The 20,764-nt window shown below is 39.6% G+C and overlaps 2 protein-coding genes across 6 annotated transcripts in view; both read right to left on the reverse strand.

Moving 5' to 3' along the window:
* Positions 1-6,294, reverse strand: part of CLTC (clathrin heavy chain) — a 70,134-nt gene extending 63,840 nt beyond the window's left edge. For 3 of the 4 annotated variants that reach the window (XM_040244174.1, XM_040244173.1, XM_040244171.1), the window contains exon 1: positions 5,787-6,294. In XM_040244174.1, coding sequence (XP_040100108.1) covers positions 5,787-5,828 — 42 coding nt within the window. In that variant the 5' untranslated portion in view covers positions 5,829-6,294. The remainder of the gene's footprint in view (positions 1-5,786) is intronic. The other variant, XM_040244172.1, reaches the window with a different exon arrangement.
* A 12,763-nt stretch (positions 6,295-19,057) lies between these two features.
* Positions 19,058-20,764, reverse strand: part of DHX40 (DEAH-box helicase 40) — a 50,745-nt gene continuing 49,038 nt past the window's right edge. The window contains exon 18 of one of the 2 annotated variants that reach the window (XM_040244180.1): positions 19,058-20,350. In XM_040244180.1, coding sequence (XP_040100114.1) covers positions 20,211-20,350 — 140 coding nt within the window. In that variant the 3' untranslated portion in view covers positions 19,058-20,210. The remainder of the gene's footprint in view (positions 20,351-20,764) is intronic. The other variant, XM_040244181.1, reaches the window with a different exon arrangement.

Below are 20,764 nucleotides of genomic sequence, written 5' to 3' on the forward strand. Positions count from 1 at the left end.
TGCAAAATAAGGCTAACCTTACCTACCTGAAGGGATGTTCTTGCTAATCAAGTGAGATCACGAATGTAAAATATTTAGCAGAGTTCCTGACACACAGTAGGTGTTCAAATAACTCTAATGGTCAATTTTTGATCTTGTAGATTTCAAGCCAATTAAGATTTGATGAATAGTTACACCCTCTATCATAAATTATGTCTTTCATAACACAAAAGAAGGGACAAAAATCTAAGTCTGACAGATGGGTTTTGCATAATACATTCAGATCCAGGCCTCCTACCACCCCCTTGAGTTAAGAGCATTAGCCTCGGGCGCTTGGCCAAGAAGGGGAGAGGGGAAGACATCTAGAGCTGCAAACTTTGCTATGGCTTACAATTTGATTTTATGAAGCAGCTTTAAGTACAGCTATGTAAATAAATTTTTAAAAATAGCCTCTTTCTAATATGAAGGCCTAAGATCTCATTTCCTATCTAAGCGAACACACATTTCTACACTACCTCCTTCTAATATGAAGGCCTAAGATCTCATTTCCTATCTAAGCGAACACACATTTCTACACTATCATTTTATATAAGAACAAATAAACACTAACAAAGGCCTGACTGGCATTCCAGGTGGGCATTTTATCAGATGTGGTTTATTAGGAGTCTCATCTATCTGACCAAGGGACACTAATTACAGATGTACCAATGGCACATGTGAGCACTCATGGGATATAATAAATGATTAAGGTACACATTTCTTTCTTTTGGGTAGTTTCAGAGCAGAATCAATTTTGTGTCATACGACTATTTGTATTAAATCCTGCACTGTATCAAACATTCAGTAACAACCATGGTTACAATTACATGTGGACAGCCTCTGAGAACCAGTCAATGCAAGCTGCTGTCAGTTTTGTTCACCACTTTGTCTTTAGTGTAACATAACTGTTGATATATAGTAAATATTCAAATTTCAGGTTGAGTACCAAATATTTATAAACCATAAAAATCTAGGTCTTAAGTCTACAAATATATGTCACTGGCTGAGAGATATCTGAATAAAATATACTGGACAAAAATTATATAGCTAACAATTAATATCCTTCAAGTGATACACCAAGTACTTTCACATACATGATAATACATGATAGACAAGACCTTCACAATAACTCTGTGAGGTAGTACACCTATTTTACAGAGAAAAAGGAGCAAGAGGCGAGTCTTAACCTGCCTTCTCTAATACTCCAGCCATATTCTACAAGCCACACGCAATTCTGAGCACCTGAAATGTGGTCATTGTGACTGTATTTATTTTCAATATTAAGTTATTAAAATTAAACAGTAACAGATAATCAAGTCAATTATGGCAAACTTATGTTTGGAACAACCTATATATGCAAACCTGTTTTTCCAACTATAACTTATGAATGCTGAGACGTGCTCTAAGTATAAAACACCTATCAGATTTTGAAAATTCAGTACCTCCAAAAAAGGAATATAAAATATCTCACCTGAAAGATTTATACTGATTACACATTGAAATAATAACATCTGGGGTCCACCGAGTTAAAACATTAAAATTAATTTTACCTGTTTTTTACTTTTAATATGGCCACTGGAAAATCAGATCTGGCTTGTATTTTTCTATTGGATGGCACTGATCTCAACACCCTCCAAACCCCTGCTCTATTATACCATGTCATTAACCACACATTAAAGCAGTAGAGAAGTCACTTCTCAGAGCAAAGTCCAACAGAAAAAAAAAAAAGCACACCAGGATACTGCGAAACTTCTCATCTTAACGCCATTGTTTTTCTTTGAAATATTTAGTGTCAGAAGACCTAGATTTAAGTCTCACTCTGCAGTGTTCCTTTTGGCACTAGTTTGAGTCTCACTTTCTCCAGCTGTTTAAGATATTAAGCGAAGACTTGGAAGCGCCCGCTACGTTCATAGGACACAACAGACTCTCACAAGTGCTGCTCCTCCCATTCACTCGTCACTGTCCATCATCACCACTCCCCCAAAGAGACAGAATTCAACCAACACACTGTACTAATAAGCGTTAGCTAACACAATGTCCTGGAGAAGGCAATGGCACCCCACTCCAGTACTCTTGCCTGGAAAATCCCATGGATGAAGGAGCCTGGTAGGCTGCAGTCCATGGGGTCGCTAAGAGTCGGGCACAGCTGAGCGACTTCCCTTTCACTTTTCACTTTAATGCACTGGAGAAGGAAATGGCAACCCACTCCAGTGTTCTTGCCTGGAGAATTCCAGGGATGGCGGAGCTTGGTGGGCTGCCATCTATGGGGTCACACAGAGTCGGACACGACTGAAGTGACTTACCAGCAACACAATGTCCTAGGGACTTCCCTGGGAGTCTAGTAGTTAAGAATCCGCCTTCCAATGCAGGGGACATGGGTTCAATCCCTGGCCCAAGAACCAAGATCCCATATGCTGCAGGGCAACTAAGCCTGCATTCTATAACAAAAACCCAACGCAGTCAAGTAATAAATATTTTTAAATGTTCTAGACATATAAATATGGGTGACCAAATAAATCTTCACTCTTACAAAGCACATCAGTATTGTCTGCAATTGTGCAGTCCGATGTCCTCATTAATAGCTTCATGTAGCTATTGACATTTACACTAACTGAAAAGTAAAAATTCAGTCCCTCAGTCGTAACAGTAACATTTCAAGTGCTCAATATGCCTTTGTAGCTAGTATAAATTTTCATCATGGAAGAAAGTTCTATTGCAGAGTAGCTTTCAAAAAGTTAAAGCCACGTAGTAACAGTAACAGGAAAACATCTTGTTAAATAGAATTCAAATATTATAGGTTAAGGTTCTTGAAATCATGTACTTCACTCCACACCAAAATGAAAATGACCGATTCTATACACACACACACACACACACACAGCATTTTATGTCTTAAGTTATTTCCTAAACAGAGTGAAAGCACATTCCCTAGAATTAACCACACCCCTTTAAAAGCTGAGTAAATTGACCATTAGGAAAATACTGAAAAACCTGATACGTCTTAAACGTGGAAGCTTTTCCTAGAGTAGACTGCCACATAATTCTAGGCAGTATGACTCTTCCAGGTAGTAGAATTAAGCATATAACATATCCCAGTAACTCAGCACTGCTTACTCTTTGCAAATCAAAATAACCATTATCAAGAACTCCCACATTCCTGCATTTATGGATCAAAGAGAAAAGAACAGGGTTGGGAGATTTTTAATTCAGACCCCAAAAACCTGGGAATACAGCAGAATGTGTCAATCAGCATAAAGATACTAAATGAGCTAAGAAATGATACCTGCAGGCAACTCTATACACAGCCTAGGATTTTTTTCAGAACCTGCAATTCTAACAAAATCTTGTTCAAATAGGCACTCATCTGTTCACTGCTATCGGCCTAAACATCTTAAAAAAGAAAAAAAACTTCATAACTTAAAATATTAATGTTCATTTGATTTAGTTCTAAACCCTTGATGACAGACCCTTTGGTTGGTCCAAGTAGTTAGATGGTATAAAAATAAATTCATTTCAAGTTCACCCTTTGAAGCTTTCACAGGTTAATGCTACACTCAAGTTCCTCAATTCTTCTTCCCAATTATTATCTTAAGTGTTTCAGAAAGTTTTTGCTACTTAGCAAACTGGCAGGGGCTCAGAGGTCAAAGACCTAAGATGCCAATTAAAATAATCCTTAGTATACAGTCACTATAGCAAGCTTAAGCTTAGGCATGGGAGATATATACTACTCCAGAAATTGAAAGACTGAATTCTTTAAGTATATTTGCATAGCTACTTTACATTCAACTCTTCAAAGTATTTGAGAAGATGGCTTCACTCAAGTATTTGCAAAAACTATGAACCACTTAGAAAGGAGACCCTTACTAAATGTGTCTTCAGTTAGTGACAAGGTTAGAGTCCAACCTTTGGAATTATTCAATAATCTTGTTTCTTCATTAATAGAAATGAAAAAACTATTGCTCAAACTACCACTAGTCAAGAAACAAGATTTACTAGTGGGATATGCCTCTGTTTTGTAAAGCAAACAGCAATTGTTAACTGCTTTTCTTGTGTATGATTTTACATACTTTTGTCTGCAGGAAGATTATATTCCAGAAGCAGTTCAGTGTGAGGACAAGGGTGTGTTTTCCCTTCATCCTCAACAATAGTAACCACAGCAATAAAAATTTGGATGGAGCATGAACCATAATTTCTGGGTCCATTCTGTCACTTAATGTTTTTTGACCTTCTGTCAAATAGTGTTCTATTGCATCGGATGAGTTATCTGAAAACCAAAAATGACTGAATAAAAGTACATGACATAACTCATTTTTTTGAGTAAAGATTACTCATTATATTTCAAGACAAAGGAAAAGAAGTCTTGCTGATGCAAGCAAAGGTGATAATCTGTAAAAAACGAAATTATGTTGACAGCCACAATATTAAACCTAATACAAGAAGGCTTTATAAACGTTATAACAATGGCAGAAAGTAAACAGCATTCCATGATAAAGTGTCTAGTAGGTCCACTAGCATTAGCGTCATGTCAAACCACTGGCATCTCTTATCATTTACAAATTAGTCCTTCAAATAATTGAGGGGAGGCAGGACTCTTTAAGGAGGTAACTGGAAAGAAAACATACTTTATGAATAAATTTATTTCAGCCAAAGTAAAACAAGGATTGGTGAACCAGGAAAATCAGAAGCTCAAAAGACGACTTAACTCCGTCAAGTCCTCCAATGATCACCTGCCTGGGCCCGCCGTGGGCAAGCTGCCAGGTAAGACAGTCTGTTGCCTACAGGATACTGCACCATGGAGAACTCTAGAACCTACCAAAGGCAATTACAGACCAAATAACCCTGCATATCCCAGAGCAAGTGTGCTATATCCCCAGGGTTCATTCAATTCCTCGCAATCCTGAGGGAGGTACTCACGCCAAGCCAACTACCTGCTAACCTCCGGCAGACCCCACGATAACCTCTGGACAACTCCTTTCTCTTTTCTAGAACCAAAGAGGGGATAAAAGCTGCACCATTTCCAGAAAAAACAAAAAGGGAAAAAAAGGCGAGTCCCCCCACCCCCCCCCGCCCCACGCACTCTGAAATTGACACCACACTGATAAATACATTCCCTCTTTCTATCCTCCTTTTCCTTCAGTGACCTTCCCTGTTCCTACTGCCTTGGGCAAGGCAAGAGAGGAGCTGCTGTCGTTCCCCCACCCCCGGGGAAGGTGCCCTTCCCTCTGAGAGGCGCAGAGGGAGGAAGAAAAAAAGCTTGCTCCTCCCCAACCCACCCGCGCCACAACTCCTAGGTGCAGGCACGATGGGGGAAAGGGGGAGAGAGAGAGAGCAATGAGAAGTGACAGCCCTGCGCTGGCTTGGGAGAAGAGAATTCCTGCTCCGGAAGAAACGCGGGAGATCACCACCACCGCACAACTCCATCCGTCCCCGGCTCCACGAACCCAAATGAATGAACTGAATAAAACCGGGGGGTGGAAGGGTTTATCATGCGCAGTCCTCGCCATCCAGGAAGCGAAGACAGAGAGGCCTTCAAACCCCAGCGTGGCCTCGCTCTCCTATGGATCTCGACTCGCTTCCTTGCCACCCAAGCCCTACATCAATCATTTAACCCTTTAAGCTTTCCGAGACAGTGCACCGTCTTCCGTCTACCTCAGGAACCGATACCCCCCCTCTCCGATTCTACTCTTTTGGGCTTGGGCTCAGACTCCCGCTTCTTCCTTCTGACCTCCCTCGTCTCCACAGCCCCCACGAGCCCCGGCCCACCGCACCTGAAGATGCTCCTGAAAACGAATTGGCAGAATCTGGGCCATGGCGCTGTCGGGGGGTATGGTCTCCTCCTGTCACTGGGGCTGCGGGGCAGTGGCTGCCCGGGCTCTCCAAGGAGAGGAGGAGAAGGGGGGAGGGGGGAGGCTGGGCTCAGCAGGAGAGTCTCCGGGGACGCAGGAAACTGGCAGGCAGACGAAAGAGCTCAGGTCGGGGGCGGAGGCTCCAGGGTCCAGGAGAGCCGCAATGGCGGAACCGGGCGCAGCGCAGACTCCGGAAACGGCTGAGCCCTGCGGAGGGATCCCGGCAACAGAACTCCGCCCCAGTTACTTCACCCCCCCTCCGCCTTATGTACCCCTCCACGGAGTGCCGCGGTGCCGCGGTGCGCAGGAATTCGGGGCGCAGTGCGCCGAGGGAGTCGCTGACGGCTGCGACACTGCAATAAATAGAGGCATCGAAGGGACTACTTTTTTTGCCTCATCACTTTCCCCAGCCGCCTGCTTTTCCCTCCCCCTCCACCACCTTTTTTTGCATTTTGCCACATCATGCGACTAGGGGCGACCAACGTCATTTCCGTGGGCGCTTTAGGTCCCACCCACGTACTTCCGGGTGCACGTGACGCTGGTCGGGAAAGGTCGGCTGGTCGCTGCCAGAATGCAGAGCGCGTTCTGGGGAAGTGCGGCGTCTCCTGGGAATGAGGTGGCTGTTGGGCCGCCCTGAGGAATAGTAGTGCTGCTGCCTTCCCCTGTGCGCCCTGTTTGTTTAAATCGAGTCCTTTACGAAGAGGACGTGGCACGGGCAGATGGGCCCAGCCTCCCGCCCTCTCCGTGACTCAGGGAAACGGCCTCCCTGCAGAGCTCTCCTGGCAGTGGGCTGCTGCCCTCCTCCCCCGCCTGGTTCCGTGTGGTGGGTGGGTGGTGGTTACATCCCAAGGAGGGGGCATTGATGGGGTTTAGAATCCTGTCTGCCCTTCTGACGGTTGGAGAAGCTGACGCTTGGATTCTAGCAAAGCTAATAGTCTCTTCGGATGTTAAACAATTGACTCAAAGGGCGGTGAAGGCCATTGATGAGGTATCTCAAATAGGCCTTGTGATGGCCTTTCTTAGCGTTTCTGCAGACATTTTGGCAGACGTGTTTATGAGTGTAGCCTAGTAATTTGCTGGAGATTTTGAGGACTGAAATTGTAGCAGGAGGACTTTTTTTTCAGCCATGTCAAATAATGAGCCTCAGAGATTTAGGTTAAAGTTAGGTTTTTCCTCCTCATGGGTAAGATACGCTCTTGGAGAAAGAAATTAACCATTAGGGGTGTGTTTCAGTGGGACCACCTCAACAGTGTATAAGTTAGCAGTGTCTGGGAATACAAGAAGCATCGTGTCTTCTCACAGCGTTAAGGTGTCTACGGTATTCAGTATCAGTTAATAACCTCCCCAGTACTTTGTTGCTAAGTATAAGCTATAATGATGCTTCATAACCGCACAAATACAATAAAGGATAAAAGAATTTTCGTTCTGTGCCTTTCATTTTAAAAGAGGTGTAATGGTTTTTCCAGAAAGATCTTGAGGAACTATTCAAGTACACATTAATTATTTTTAGTGCCCTTTTCAGTTAAACATAAAACCCCTATTAGGTAGACAGTAATTTTGTGTGTCAAGCAGTTTTACTTAGAGAAATTTGCTTAATCATTTAAATTGCTTTTAATGTTTTCCCCAAAGTATATCTCACACACTGAGAATGGGAAAAGAATCTTTGGCAGTTAAAATAGCAGATAGACTATTCTGCAAAGAAAAGCCCCACCACCATGTCATCAGAGTGAATATTTATGGTTGGCAAAATTTCATTATGTTTTGTTAAGCTAAATACTTGAAGATGTTCTCTGTTCTGCAGCATTTGAAATGACCTAATAACCAGTTTAAACACGAGCTGCTTTGAATCTTTTTTGGAAATATGCAAATTCTAAATTAAAGATCTAAAGATGTTGCTGCTCTATTATACAGTTAAAGCAGTAGCTTTAATCAACTTATATTTCCAGTCTCAGAATCCGGGATACAAATGAGCTATAATATGAACCGGCAACCAAAATTTTATTAATAAGTCTTGCATTTTCAGACAGACCTCTAATTTTAAATATACGGTCAGAATCCACAAAGCAATGGATTTTCGTTTGGATATTTGGTGTGGAATATGTAACCAAAAGTGCACTGAGATTGTTAAAGTGACTGCTGTGTCATCACGCAGAGAAATGAATGCCTTGTTTTCACAATCATCTACGGTATACCAACTCATTTTGAACACTGTATCCTTCAGTAACTAGAATTTTTCAGGAGAAAAAAATGTACTAGATGATAAAGAACACCAAAACCCAAATCTGTGCCTTAACTAAGGATTTTTGGCTGAGATAATGAGAGAGCTTTTTATGGTAGTACACTGTTCTTGTTAATGTGTAGAAGCAGGACAAAAGGTTATCAATACTTTGTTTTATAAGCCCTAGAGGCTGAGTCACTGTTAACGGTTACCTGAGCAGTAACTAAATGGCTTTGTTTTCAAGCACTACCTTAAGGTAGAGAAGATGGGGGGCGGGGAACACTCAGCATTTGTTATCTGGTTTATAAGGTTATCGAACTATGACAAAGTCTTTTAATAAGACAATAAATGTTATTGTCATCATGGCTTATGGTTTCAGAAATCCAATGTTTTAGTAAGGTAGCAATGTTAATAAAATAGTCATTCTTTTGAATTTGAAGGTATTTTTAGCAGAATATTCAATAGTAGGTACTTGCTTTGAGTTATACCAAGTGCCAATAGCAAAAACTGCATTGCTTGTCAACTATTTCGAGGAGTGCCAGTTTCTCAAAACCTACACAAGAAAACTTTATTGTCTCCTGAACATTATGCCAGGACCTGTGTTATACAGGACCTGTGTTATACATATCAGTGAGAATGACACATCAGAAAAACTTCATTGTAGGATTTCTCTGTAGTTTTTCATCTTCAAGCAATGATGGATTTAAGGCCCATACCTTTTAACTTGACCTTTTAAAAATAGCCTGAACTAACTGCATTGCAAAAGCCACAAAGTAAAGGCGTTTCTCAGACATTAAGAGATTAATTTTGAAGCAGAAGTTTAAACTTAACCCACTGTACCAAATATTTTAAATTCAGATTTTAATGAAATCAAGGATATACTTTAGCATTACCTAAGTAAGATAAGTGGTTTTGCCATTTAAACAGCAGCTTTGAGAAACATCTCAGCGCCCTAGGACTACTCCTGTGAGTCCCAGCAGGATTGAAGAACATATCAAAGACCAATAAGTGACTCGGTATCAGTGCCCCCTTTATTTTGATCCTGAACAAGTCACCAATCAGGTAAAGCTCACCCAAAATGACATTTATAAAGCAAGACAATAACTTTCATGGTATTATTTTAGTATAAAATGGACCTTAACATATACTCAGTTATCACTCACTGCCCAGGACTATCCTAAACCTGATTTCTATAGACAAGTTTTATCATGGATGGCAATAAGATCTGAATTGAATCTATTCTGCATCAGGTTCAACCATGTTCCAAGTAAACAGTCAAGTCTACCCCTGTGGGAATACAATCTGGAATCTAGCATATTTTAGGCCCCTCCCAAGTTTTCTAAAGGTTAAATCAGATTCCAGCAGAGGAATGAAGTAGCTCAGAACATTACCTTAAAAAGTCAGCTCAGAAAAGTTGGTTCAAATATAGTGATACACAAAGCTGTGGGGACAGAAAAACCCAGAACTACTGATCAACAAAGTCAGATACTGTGTCACAACCTCCCTTTCACATGGAAAAACAAGTCAAAAAGAAGCTTGAGAAGATCTACAGAATGAAGGGGTGGGAATGATTGTTATGGGCTCCCCCGCCCCGCCCCGTTCTAAATATGTGCAACTGTCTCCTTTCACCCTTTCCAAAGCAGGGCATGACCCACAAACACATTCTCCTACCAATTTTAAAATTCTGTTACACTGCAGGGGTCGTTCCACAAGTAGCAATGCACTTTGCTGCAACGCTGTTGCTGCTCAGTCACTAAGTCATGTCTGGCTCTGCAACCCAATGGACTGCAGCATGCCGGGATTCCCTGTCCTTCAGGATCTCTAAGAGTTTGTTCAAACTCATGCCCATTGCATTGGTGATGTCATCCAACCATCTCATCCTCTGTCACCTTCTCCTTCTGCCCTCAATCTTCCCCAGCATCCAAGCCGATTCCAGTGAATCGGCTTTTTGCATCAGGTGGCCAAAGTATTGGAGCTTCAGCATCAATCCTTCTAATGAATATTCAGGGTTGATTTCCTTTAGGATTGACTGGCTTAATCTCCTTGCTATCCAAGGGGCTCTCAAGAATCCTCCAGCACCACAATTCGAAAGCATCAATACTTCAGGACTCAGCCTTCTTTATCGTCTAACTCTCACAACCATACATGACTACTGGAAAAAACATAGCTTTGACTACACAAACCTTTGTAGTCAAAGTGATGTCTCTGCTTTTTAATATGCTATCTAGGTTTGTCATAGCTTTTCTTCCAAGGAGCAATGGTCTTTTAAAATTTCATGGCTGCAGTCACCATCTGCAATGATTTTGCAAGCCCAAGAAAATAAAATCTGTCACTGTTTCCAATTTTTTCCCATCTGTTTGCCATGAAGTGATGGGACCCAATGCCAGAATGTTGAGTTTTAAGCCAGTTTTTCCACTCTCTTCTTTCATCAAGAGGCTCTTTAGTTCTTCTTTGCTTTCTGCCATTAGAGTGGTATCATCTGCATATCTGAGGTTGTTGATATTTCTCGTGGCAATGTGATTCATCCAGCCTGGCATTTCACATGATGTACTCTGCATAGAAGTTAAATAAGCAGGGTGACAATACACAGCTTTGAAGTATTCCTTTCCCAATTTTGAGCCAGTCCATTGTTCTGTGTCCAGTTCTAACTGTTGCTTCTTGACCTGCATACAGGTTTCTCCAGAGATAAGTAATCTGGTATTCTCATCCCTATAAGAATTTTCCACAATTTTTTGTGATCCACACAGGCTTAGATGGTAAAGAATCTGCCTGCAAATGCAGAAGACCTGGGTTTGACCCGTGGGTTGAGAAGACCCCCTGGAGAAAGGAATGGTTACCCACTGTAGTATTCTTGCCCGGAGAATTCCATGGATAAAGGAGCCTGGCAGGCTATAGTCCGTGGGGTCACAAAGAGTTGGACACAACTGAGTGATTAACACACTAAGGCAGAGTCAAAGGCTTTAGCGTAGTCAATGAAGTAGAATTAGATGTTTTTCTGGAATTCTCTTGCTTTCTCTATGATCCGACGGATGTTGGCAATTTGACAACTGGTTCCTGTGTCTTTTCTAAATCCAGTTTATACATCTGGAAGTTCTTGGTTCATGTACTGTTGAAGCCGAACTTGAAGGATTTTGAGCATTACCTTGCTAGCATGTGAAATGAACGCAATTGTATTATAGTTTGAACATTCTTGGACATTGCCCTTCTTTGGGATTGGCATGAAAACACCTTTTCCAGCCTTGTAGCCTTGTTGCCTTGTTATGGTATTATAATAAACTCATCCTCAGAAGAGAATATTAAGGACTGACATTTGGTAAAGATTTGGCTAACGAAAAGTCAAGGAAAAGTCAAGGAAACAGGATTTACTTGGTTACCAAACGCTTCAGTGTGTAACAATGAAAAATAATGTTAAGGGGCTTCCCTGGTGGCTCAGTGATAGAGAATCCACCTGCTAATGCAGAAGATATGGAGGATCCCACATGCCACGGAGAAACTAAGCCCTTGAGCCACAACTATTGAGCCTGTGCTCTAGAACTAGGGAACTGCAACGACTTCCTGAGCCCGTGCACAAGAGCCACCACAGTGAGAACGCTGCACACCACAACTAGAGTAGCCCACACTTGCTGCAACTGGGGAAAAGCCCGCGTAGCAGTGAAGACCCAGCACAGTCGAAAATAATTTTTTAAGAAAGTTACAGTCTTCGGAAAAGGCTTTATTTATTTCGCTGCACTGGGTCTTGGTTGCAGCACATGGGATCTTTTTTTAGTTGAGGCATACAGGATCTTTAGTTGTAGCATGTGATAGCTTGTTCCCTGACCAGGGATCAAACCGGAGCCCCCTGCACTGGGAGCACAGAGTCTTAGCCACTGGACCACCAGGGAAGTCCAATCTGAAAGTCAGCTTGATTGAAAAGGTTTTAAAAAACATCTTTTATATGGAGAAATCAATTCTGAATCTTAAAGAGCTCAGGTTCATCACTGTGAAGTGATATATATAGTACTGTTGCAAATGTAGCATGATCTGAATATGTACCAAATGTAGAAATTACTGTTTTTTTCAAATGCCTTAAACTTCGATGTGCCATGGTGATAAAAGTGCATTAGGTAAAATAAACCCACAACCTGTGTACTTCCTTTTCTTTGTTGCTCATATTCCAAATAACTGAGTTTAATGTTGTACAGTATACAACCATCTAATTACTATTCATTCTGTAACACTCCAGTAATGGAAAATATGCCAACTTCAATTTTTCTCCTACATCATATTTACTGATTTACATTTTTTCTTTTCTAAGCCAGTCCTATTAGCACCAAAAGGCATGAAAAAAGTCTCTTTGGGTTAGGCCAATCAATATATAAAGTTGGTCACTCAAATAAAGCTTTGCACGGGGTGAGAATAAAAACTAACCAGATGAACAGTGCTTCATGTCTCCATATCTGGGGACTATCAAGCTAAGCCATCAGATCAGATGTAGAGATGAGATAATACTCATTACTGCAGAGGCCTTAAAAATTCCATTTCTTGAATGGGAACTAGATGGAGTAGCAAACGAGCACAAGAAGGCAGTCCATAAGCGCTGCACGCTGTGAAAAGGAAACTCTAGTCCAAGCTGACTTTCAGATTTTCCTATCTGTAAGAATGAGTAGCACTCAAATTATCATTCATATGACCTATCGAATCTTAATCCAAATTACGTAACTAGAAACCTCAAAACTCTTCAAAAGAGCCCTTCTCAAGGTGACACTGATAATCTTTCCATTGTTTATTCCTTAGTCCTCTCTCGAACCACACAAATTCTGTCTCCCTTTTTGCTCTAGTCCAAGTCCAAGCCTTACTTAAAAATACACCTTAAAGTCTATTTGCCTTACTTCTTCAGCTACTAGAGCATTTATCAACTGTACTACCTATTTAATTTGAAGCCCAGGCCAACTTACCTTGTGAATAATCACACGTGGAGTTAGCACAGCATTTATAAATATCAACTACATACAGAAAGCATCACATCAGGTGTCAGGTTATATTCTGGGTCATCCCCTCTCATTTCTTATGATTTAGCTGAGCACTAAGGGAAATTGGGTTAAGAAGCATATGTTAGATTTTATCTGGACAAGTAAAATAATTATTTGAAAAATCTTCAAAGCTTCATTAGAGTTTTGTATTATTTGTATTTTCAGGTTTCCTTTAACGTAATACAGGTTACTTTGAAAATCTTTGGGAGAATAAAGATAACAAATTAAAGTTTTTTTAACAAATTAAATTACTGCTGTGTTCAATCCTTTCAGGTCTGCTATAAAGAAAAGTTGGGAATTCCTTGCTGGTCCAGTGGTTAGAACTTGGCGCTTTCACTGCTATGGCCCGGGTTTGATCCCTGGTCAGGAAACTAAGATCCCACAAGCTGTATGGCATGGCCAAAAATAAATTAAAAAAAAAGTGAAAACCAAAAACCCTTTAGTATTTCATGAAATTAAGTTCTTTTCAATTAAAATAATTTGAATCAGAATGGGCTTATGAAAAGCAGCTTTTCTGGAATAAAGTGCAAGTGGTAAAAAATGAAATCAAAAGAATATTTCTTGACATGCAAAAATTATATGAAATTCAAATTTCACTGTCCGTAAAGCTTTATTGGAACACAGCCATATCTATTTATGTACTGCCCATGGCTGTTTGGATATTACAACAGCATCATGGCTGCAATAGACTGTATGCCTTGGAAGTTAAATACTTACTGTCTTATCTGGCCCTATCAAATTCATATCAGTTAATTTTATTAATTTCATTTCTTGCAGACAATTTAAAACTACAGAAAAAGAGTAGAATATCTAAATATGTAAATTAACATAATAATGAGACACTTTCTTGTCTATATTTACAAGGATATTTTTGAGAGACCACATTCATTCAGTACAGTAAGTACAGTAAGAAAGGTTGTAACAACACTACATTGCTGTTAGGAATGTAAAGTGGTTCTACCTGTTAAGCAACAGGAAAATCAAAAATCACTTCCACTGATGTAAAGAATTTGACCATAAGAACATATCACAGTTTACTTAAACATTTCCCCCTATTGATAGCTATGTATGTAATTTTCAACTTTTTACTCTAGAAATATTTTAATAACTATTGTATGTAATATAAATCATCAAACTGATTCTAAATCTCTAGGAGTCAAATTTTACTAGAAACAGAATATTTTATATACTCTCAGAGTTCCTAGGATATAAAGTCGGGCTTGCTGCAGGTTGTGCAAATTTCAATTTTATAAATATTGCTAATATGTCCTCTAAATTAAGAGCAATTTATCCTATGCCAACACTTTTCAGGCATGTTAATTGTTGCCAATATGATGGAAAAGAATGGGATCTCATTTATTTTCAACTACATTTCCCGAATTTCTAGTAAGACTCACAAAATGACTGACCATCTTCTTTGCCCATATTTCTATGATAACATTCATCTTCATTTATTTTATTCAGTAATTTAAAGGGGAATCCTCATTCTTTTTATTTTTTTAATGGAAAGATAATTGCTTTACAGAATTTTGTTGTTTTCTGTCAAAATTCAACATGAGTCAGTCACAGGTATACACATACCCCTCCTTTTTTTTTTTTTAATATAAAACCCCTCCCTCTTGAACTTCTCTCCCAATCCCACCACTCTAGGTTGATACAGGGTCTCTGTTTGAGGCCTCTGCAAATAAATTCTTCAGTACCATCTTTCTAGATTCCATATATAAGCGTTGCTAAGCTGCTAAGTCACTTCAGTCGTGTCCAACTCTGTGCAACCCCATAGATGGCAGCCCACCAGGCTCCGCCGTCCCTGGGATTCTCCGGGCAAGAATCCTGGAGTGGGTTGCCATTTCCTTCTCCAATGCATGAAAGAGAAAAGTGAAAGTGAAGTCGTGTCCAACTCTTAGCGACCCCAGGGATGCAGCCTACCAGGCTCCTCTGTCCATGGACTTTCCAGCAAGAGTACTGGAGTGGGGTGCCATTGCCTTCTCTGATATGAGTGTTAATATATGATATTCATCCTTCTCCTTCTGACTTATTTCACTCTGTATAATAGGCTCTAGGTTCATCCACCTCATTAGAACTGACCCAAATGCGTTCTTTTTTATGGCTGAGTAATAGTCCATTGTGTATATGTACCATAACTTCTTTATCAATTCATCTGTTGATGGACATCTAGGTTGCTTCCATGTTCTAGCTACTGTAAACAGTGCTGCAATGAACAATGGGATACATGTGTCTTCTTCAATTTTGGTTTCCTCAGGGTATATGCCTAGGAGTGGGATTGCTGGGTCATATGGTGGTTTTAGTCCTAGTTTTTTAAGGAATCTCTTTACTGTCTTCCACAGTGGCTGTATCAATTTACATTCCCACCAACAGTGCAAGAGTGTTCCCTTTTCTCCACACTCTCTCAGCATTTGTTTGTAGACTTCTTGATGATGGCCATTCTGACTGGCGTGAGGTGATATCTCATTGTAGTTTTGCTTTTCATTTCTCTAATAATGAGTGATGCTGAGCATCTTTTCATGTGTTTGTTAGCCAGCTGTATGTCTTCTTTAGAGAAATGTCTGTTCCTCTTTAAGAACAAATTATTCCATAACCACAACCTTTCCTCCAAGACTCTTTCCACCTTAACTAGATTCAAAATTCCTCTCATACTTCTCTCACAGTCCTCTCAGTGGAAATCTATTTTTCTTATCAATACCATTGTCACAATTACCTCAAAGATGTAATGATGTCATTCCCTGCCAATAAATTCATATATAGTACCAAAGTGAAAGCTGCTCAGTCATGTCTGACTCTTTGCGACCCCATGGACTGTAGTCCATGAAATACCCCAGGCCAGAACTGGAGTGGGTGGTAGCTGTTCCCTTTTCCAGGGGATCTTCCCAACCAGGGACTGAACTCAGGTCTCCTGCACTGCACGTGGATTCTTTACCAGCTGAGCCCCCAGGGAAGCCCATATAGTACCAAGAAAGTCCAAATTCCATAGCTTGGCTTCCAAAGCCTTCCATAATCTGTCTTCAACCAATATTTTCAGCTTATTACTCCTATATATATATATATATATATATATATATATATATGCACACAAACACACACACACACAGGCACACATACTCAATGTACCAAATAAAGTAAGACTGTTTGCCACCCCTCTCAGATTTTTAACTCTGCCTTGATTTATGCTGTTTTTGGCACCCAAGTGTTTATCGGAAATTCTTACCTCAAGGAAAGTTCTTCCTTACAAAGTAATGCCATTAAATAAATACAGTTGACCCTTCAAGACCTCCGTGATCTGGGGTGCCCACCCTCCCTGCAGTTGAAAATCCTCATATAACTTTACAGTCAGCCCTCCATACCAGTAGTTCCGCATCTTCAGATTCAATGAACACATGTAGTATTCAGTACTCTACTAGATATTAATTGAAAACAAAAAACAAAAAAAACCTTGTGTATAACAGGTTCCCTGGTAGCTCAGCTGGTAAAGAAGCCACCTGCAATGCAGGAGACCCCAGTTCAATTTCTGGGTTGGAAAGCTCCCCTGGAGGAGAGCATGGCAACCCACTCCAATATTCTTGTCTGGAGAATCCCATGGGGTCCATGGAGTCACAAAGAGCTGGACACGACTGAGCGACTAAGAACCCACTCATTTCAAACCCATTTTGTTCACTTGCATATGAAGCAGTTAGGGAAAAAAGCACCATTTTGCAACCATAAGAATACAACTGATTCAGGTAAGAATAATCAGCTGATAAATTCAGAGGGTTAATAATTTATGAGGAACAGGCTATTTCATATAATTTTATTCTTCCCACAAACTACTTTTTAATTATAAGAGTAACTAGACTGAAGAAATAAAAAAACCACCCTAACCAATTAATCAAAATTAGGGAGAAGGCAACGGCACCCCACTCCAGTACTCTTGCCTGGAAACTCCCATGGACGGAGAAGCCTGCTAGGCTGCAGTCCATGGGGTCTCTGCGAGTCGGACATGACTGAGCGGCTTTAATTTCATTTTTCACTTTCATGCATTGGAGAAGGAAATGGCAATCCACTCCAGTGTTCTTGCCTGCAGAATCCCAGGAATGGCAGAGCCTGGTGGGCTGCCGTCTGTGGGGTCACACAGAGTCAGACACGACTGAAGCGACTTAGTAGCAGCAGCAGCAGCAGCAGCATCACCAATAAGGGGCAAATATCATGTACCTCCAGATTTGATGCCTTGGCAAAAATACTGTCTCACCTATGTAGTATTCCAGTAACAAATGCAAAACCATGAGGAAACATTAGCGAAATCCAAACTGAGGACATTCTATCGTATAAAATAACTAACCTGTATTATTAAAAAATGTCAAAATGTTATTCAAATATGTTAAATGTGAAAGACAAATACATGTAGGAAAGGACAGGGAGAAAAGGGAACCCTCTTACAACGTTGGTGGGAATGTAAGTTGGCACAGCCATTATGGAAAACAGTATAGAGGTTCCTCAAAAATTAAAAATAGAACCTGAGACCTAGCAATTCCACTTCTGGGTATTTTCTGAAGAAAACAAAGACACTAATTCTAAAAGATATATGCATCCCTATGTTCACCACAGCATGGTTTACAACAGATAAGATATGGAAGCAACCTAAGTATCCATTGACGGATAAATGGATAAGAAGATGTGATACAAATATTTACAATGGAGTATTAGTCATAAAAAAAAAAAAGAAACCTTGCCATTTGCAATAACGTGAATGGATCTGGAGGGTATTAAGCTAAATAAGTCAGAGATTGACAAATATTATATGATTTTACTTCTACGTGGAATCTGAAAAAATAAAACAAACATAACAAAACAGAAGCAGTCATAGATACAGAGAATAAACAGGTGGTTAGCAGAGAAGGAGGAGTAGGGGGATGAGTGAAATAGGTGACTGAGATCAAGAGATACAGTCTTCAGGTTTGTTACCTTCACAGGTAAAAAATAAATGAGTCTTGGGGATGAAATGTACAGCATGGGGAATAGAGTCAATAATATTGTAATATCTGTGTATGGTGACAGATGGTAATGAGACTTATTGTAATGACATGATCATTTTGTAATGTACAGAAATACCAAATCACTGTGTTACATACCTGGAAATAACAGGGTTATAGGTTAACTGTACTTCAGTTTATTTTCTCAATTATTTTTTAAATAGTAGTTAACTTATAATGTTTAAGTTATATATACATACACATATATGTATTTTTAAAATTCTTTTCTATTATAAGATGTTATTATAAGATGTTGAGTACAGTTATTATAGGTTATTGTAAGGTACTGAATATAGTTCCCTGTGCTATACAGCATATCCTTATTGTTTATATCTTTTACATATAGTAGTGTATATCTGTTAATCCTAAGTTCTCTACACTTCAATTTTTAAAAAGGTTAAATGTGAAAGACAAAGAAAAACAGAAGACACCTTTTCCACATTAAAGAATATTAAATAGAATACAGGATTCTTGACTGGATCCTCAAGTACGGGAAAATGCTATAAAGAACCTTACTGGAAAAACTGATGAAATTATAGATATAGACTACAGATTTAGAATGTGTGCTTAATAATAACTTACTGGAGTAAAAGAGCTTTCATTCTAAGAATCCACATACACCCCCCACCACATCAAAGGAAATACACTGATACGTATACCTGGGAAGAGAAAATGATTGGGCTAATATGCTGAAACGGTGTCTTGAGCACTGAAGATTCAAGACGACCAATTAACAGTGTTAAAAATGTTCCAAGAAACCATTTCCACTCACCTTACCTCAAAAACAAACATGGATTTGGGTCCTCATGTGATTTTTCAATAAAGGCTTCAAGTTTCTAATACTCAACAAAAGAATGCCAAAGGAAAGAACTGCAAAAGACTGTTATCTATAAAAATTTTAGATTCTTAAATTTTAGCGAAAAATAACTAAAAACACACATTATGTTGTCTTTTGAATTTGAACAACACTAATAGCTTTATTTAACAGACACTGAATGACTACTATGTGCAAAGCACTGTGTTAGGTGCCATGAAAGATACAAAGATGAAAAAGACACAGTCCCTGCCCACAAGGAGCGTATAATCTAGTGGGGGAGACAGACAAGTACACAAATTACTAGAATACAAGGCAGTAAACAACGAGTGGACAAGTGCTGAGCGTGGCCTGAGTGTGATACTAACTGGCCTCAAGGTTCCAATTTGAAACACTGGTGATGTAGAGTTGGCTGCTTTGAAAATCCCATTTCAAGATCAGCATAATAAATGTTTAAATGGTCCTATCCAAGCAGCTGGAGGCAAGACAGTAGGCCAGGTGGAAGGCTGTTTGAAACACTGTCACATTTACATATGTGGTGCTGATACAAGTATGCAGGGACAGCTAAAAAAAGACCATATATGTATCATCTGTCCTTTGGTTAATGGCTATAGCTACTGTTTTAAACAATATACTTTTATATAAAAAGGAATTTGTATAATTCCAGAAAAGTCAACTTAAGGATTAATATTAATTCAACAAAGAATCTTGCCATAGGCAATTTTCTTATTTACTAATTGATTAAGTATTTTCTCTAAATAGCTATAAAGCTCTGTAGCAATTAAACAGTTAGACGTATAAGTATTGCTGAGTAAAAACCTCTTATGTTTAGCCTTCTGAAGGAAATGGTCACAAACCTGATAACCTGATAAAATACTACTCTATTAGCAACAAGAAGGCCTTAAAGAGATTTAAGGAAAATAACTTTTAATGCTTCAATGCAAATGGAATACATACTGATTAAATACAATTCAGTGTTTTTTGAAAATATCTCACTGACAACATTTGATACCAGTCAAGGCCAGCAAAACTGAAGTGAGGAAAATGCCACATATATTGTCTTTCATTGGTTTCATGTATCATTGCCTATGACTACGGCAACTCAATTTTTTTCTTTGAAACTTCCATTTATTGGTACCGATGAGCTCTGATTTGCTTTTAACTATTATGCTTAAAAACAGCTGCTGACCACTTCCTCTTGGTAGTGCTGTCTGACATAAACGGCAAAGTAGAAACACATTTTCTGGCTGTTTTTCCTACTTCCTGAATTGGAGGGTTCACTGCTTAGCCGGTTTCCTTCAGTGTGTCGCTGTGATCTTGGGACCTCTGCTGCTTCCGCTCAAGGAAACGAGCACGTGCGTCTGATATAGATTTATCATCATTTCTTCTTTGCATTTTCTTTAGGACTTCTTTGGATATTCCATCTGAAAATATTACAAATTAATCCAATAAAATTTTAGTTTTGAGTTTAGTATTAGAAATGTTAAGAGAAAGAGATGCTCTTATTTTTTAATGTTTAGGCGGGGGGGAAAGGAAATTAAATTTTGCCCTTTAAAAAAAAATGATATAAAGTCTCTGGTTAAAAATAAGAGTATAGAGGCCTGAGAACTCAGAAAAATTGACCCTAATTCAAGCAAGTAGTGCAGTTATTACTGTTGCTGTTGTTTAGTTGCTAAGTCATGTCTGACTCTTTTGCAACCCCACCAGGCTCCTCTGTTCATGGGATTTCCCAGGCAAGAATACTGAAGTGGGTTGCCATTTCCTTTTCTAGGAGGATCTTCCTGACCCAGGATCAAACCCCCGTCTCCTGCATCAGCAGGCAGGTTCTTTACCACTGA

The sequence above is a fragment of the Oryx dammah genome, unplaced genomic scaffold (genome assembly GCF_014754425.2).
Source record: "Oryx dammah isolate SB20612 unplaced genomic scaffold, SCBI_Odam_1.1 HiC_scaffold_8, whole genome shotgun sequence".
Taxonomy (NCBI): Eukaryota; Metazoa; Chordata; class Mammalia; order Artiodactyla; family Bovidae; genus Oryx; species Oryx dammah.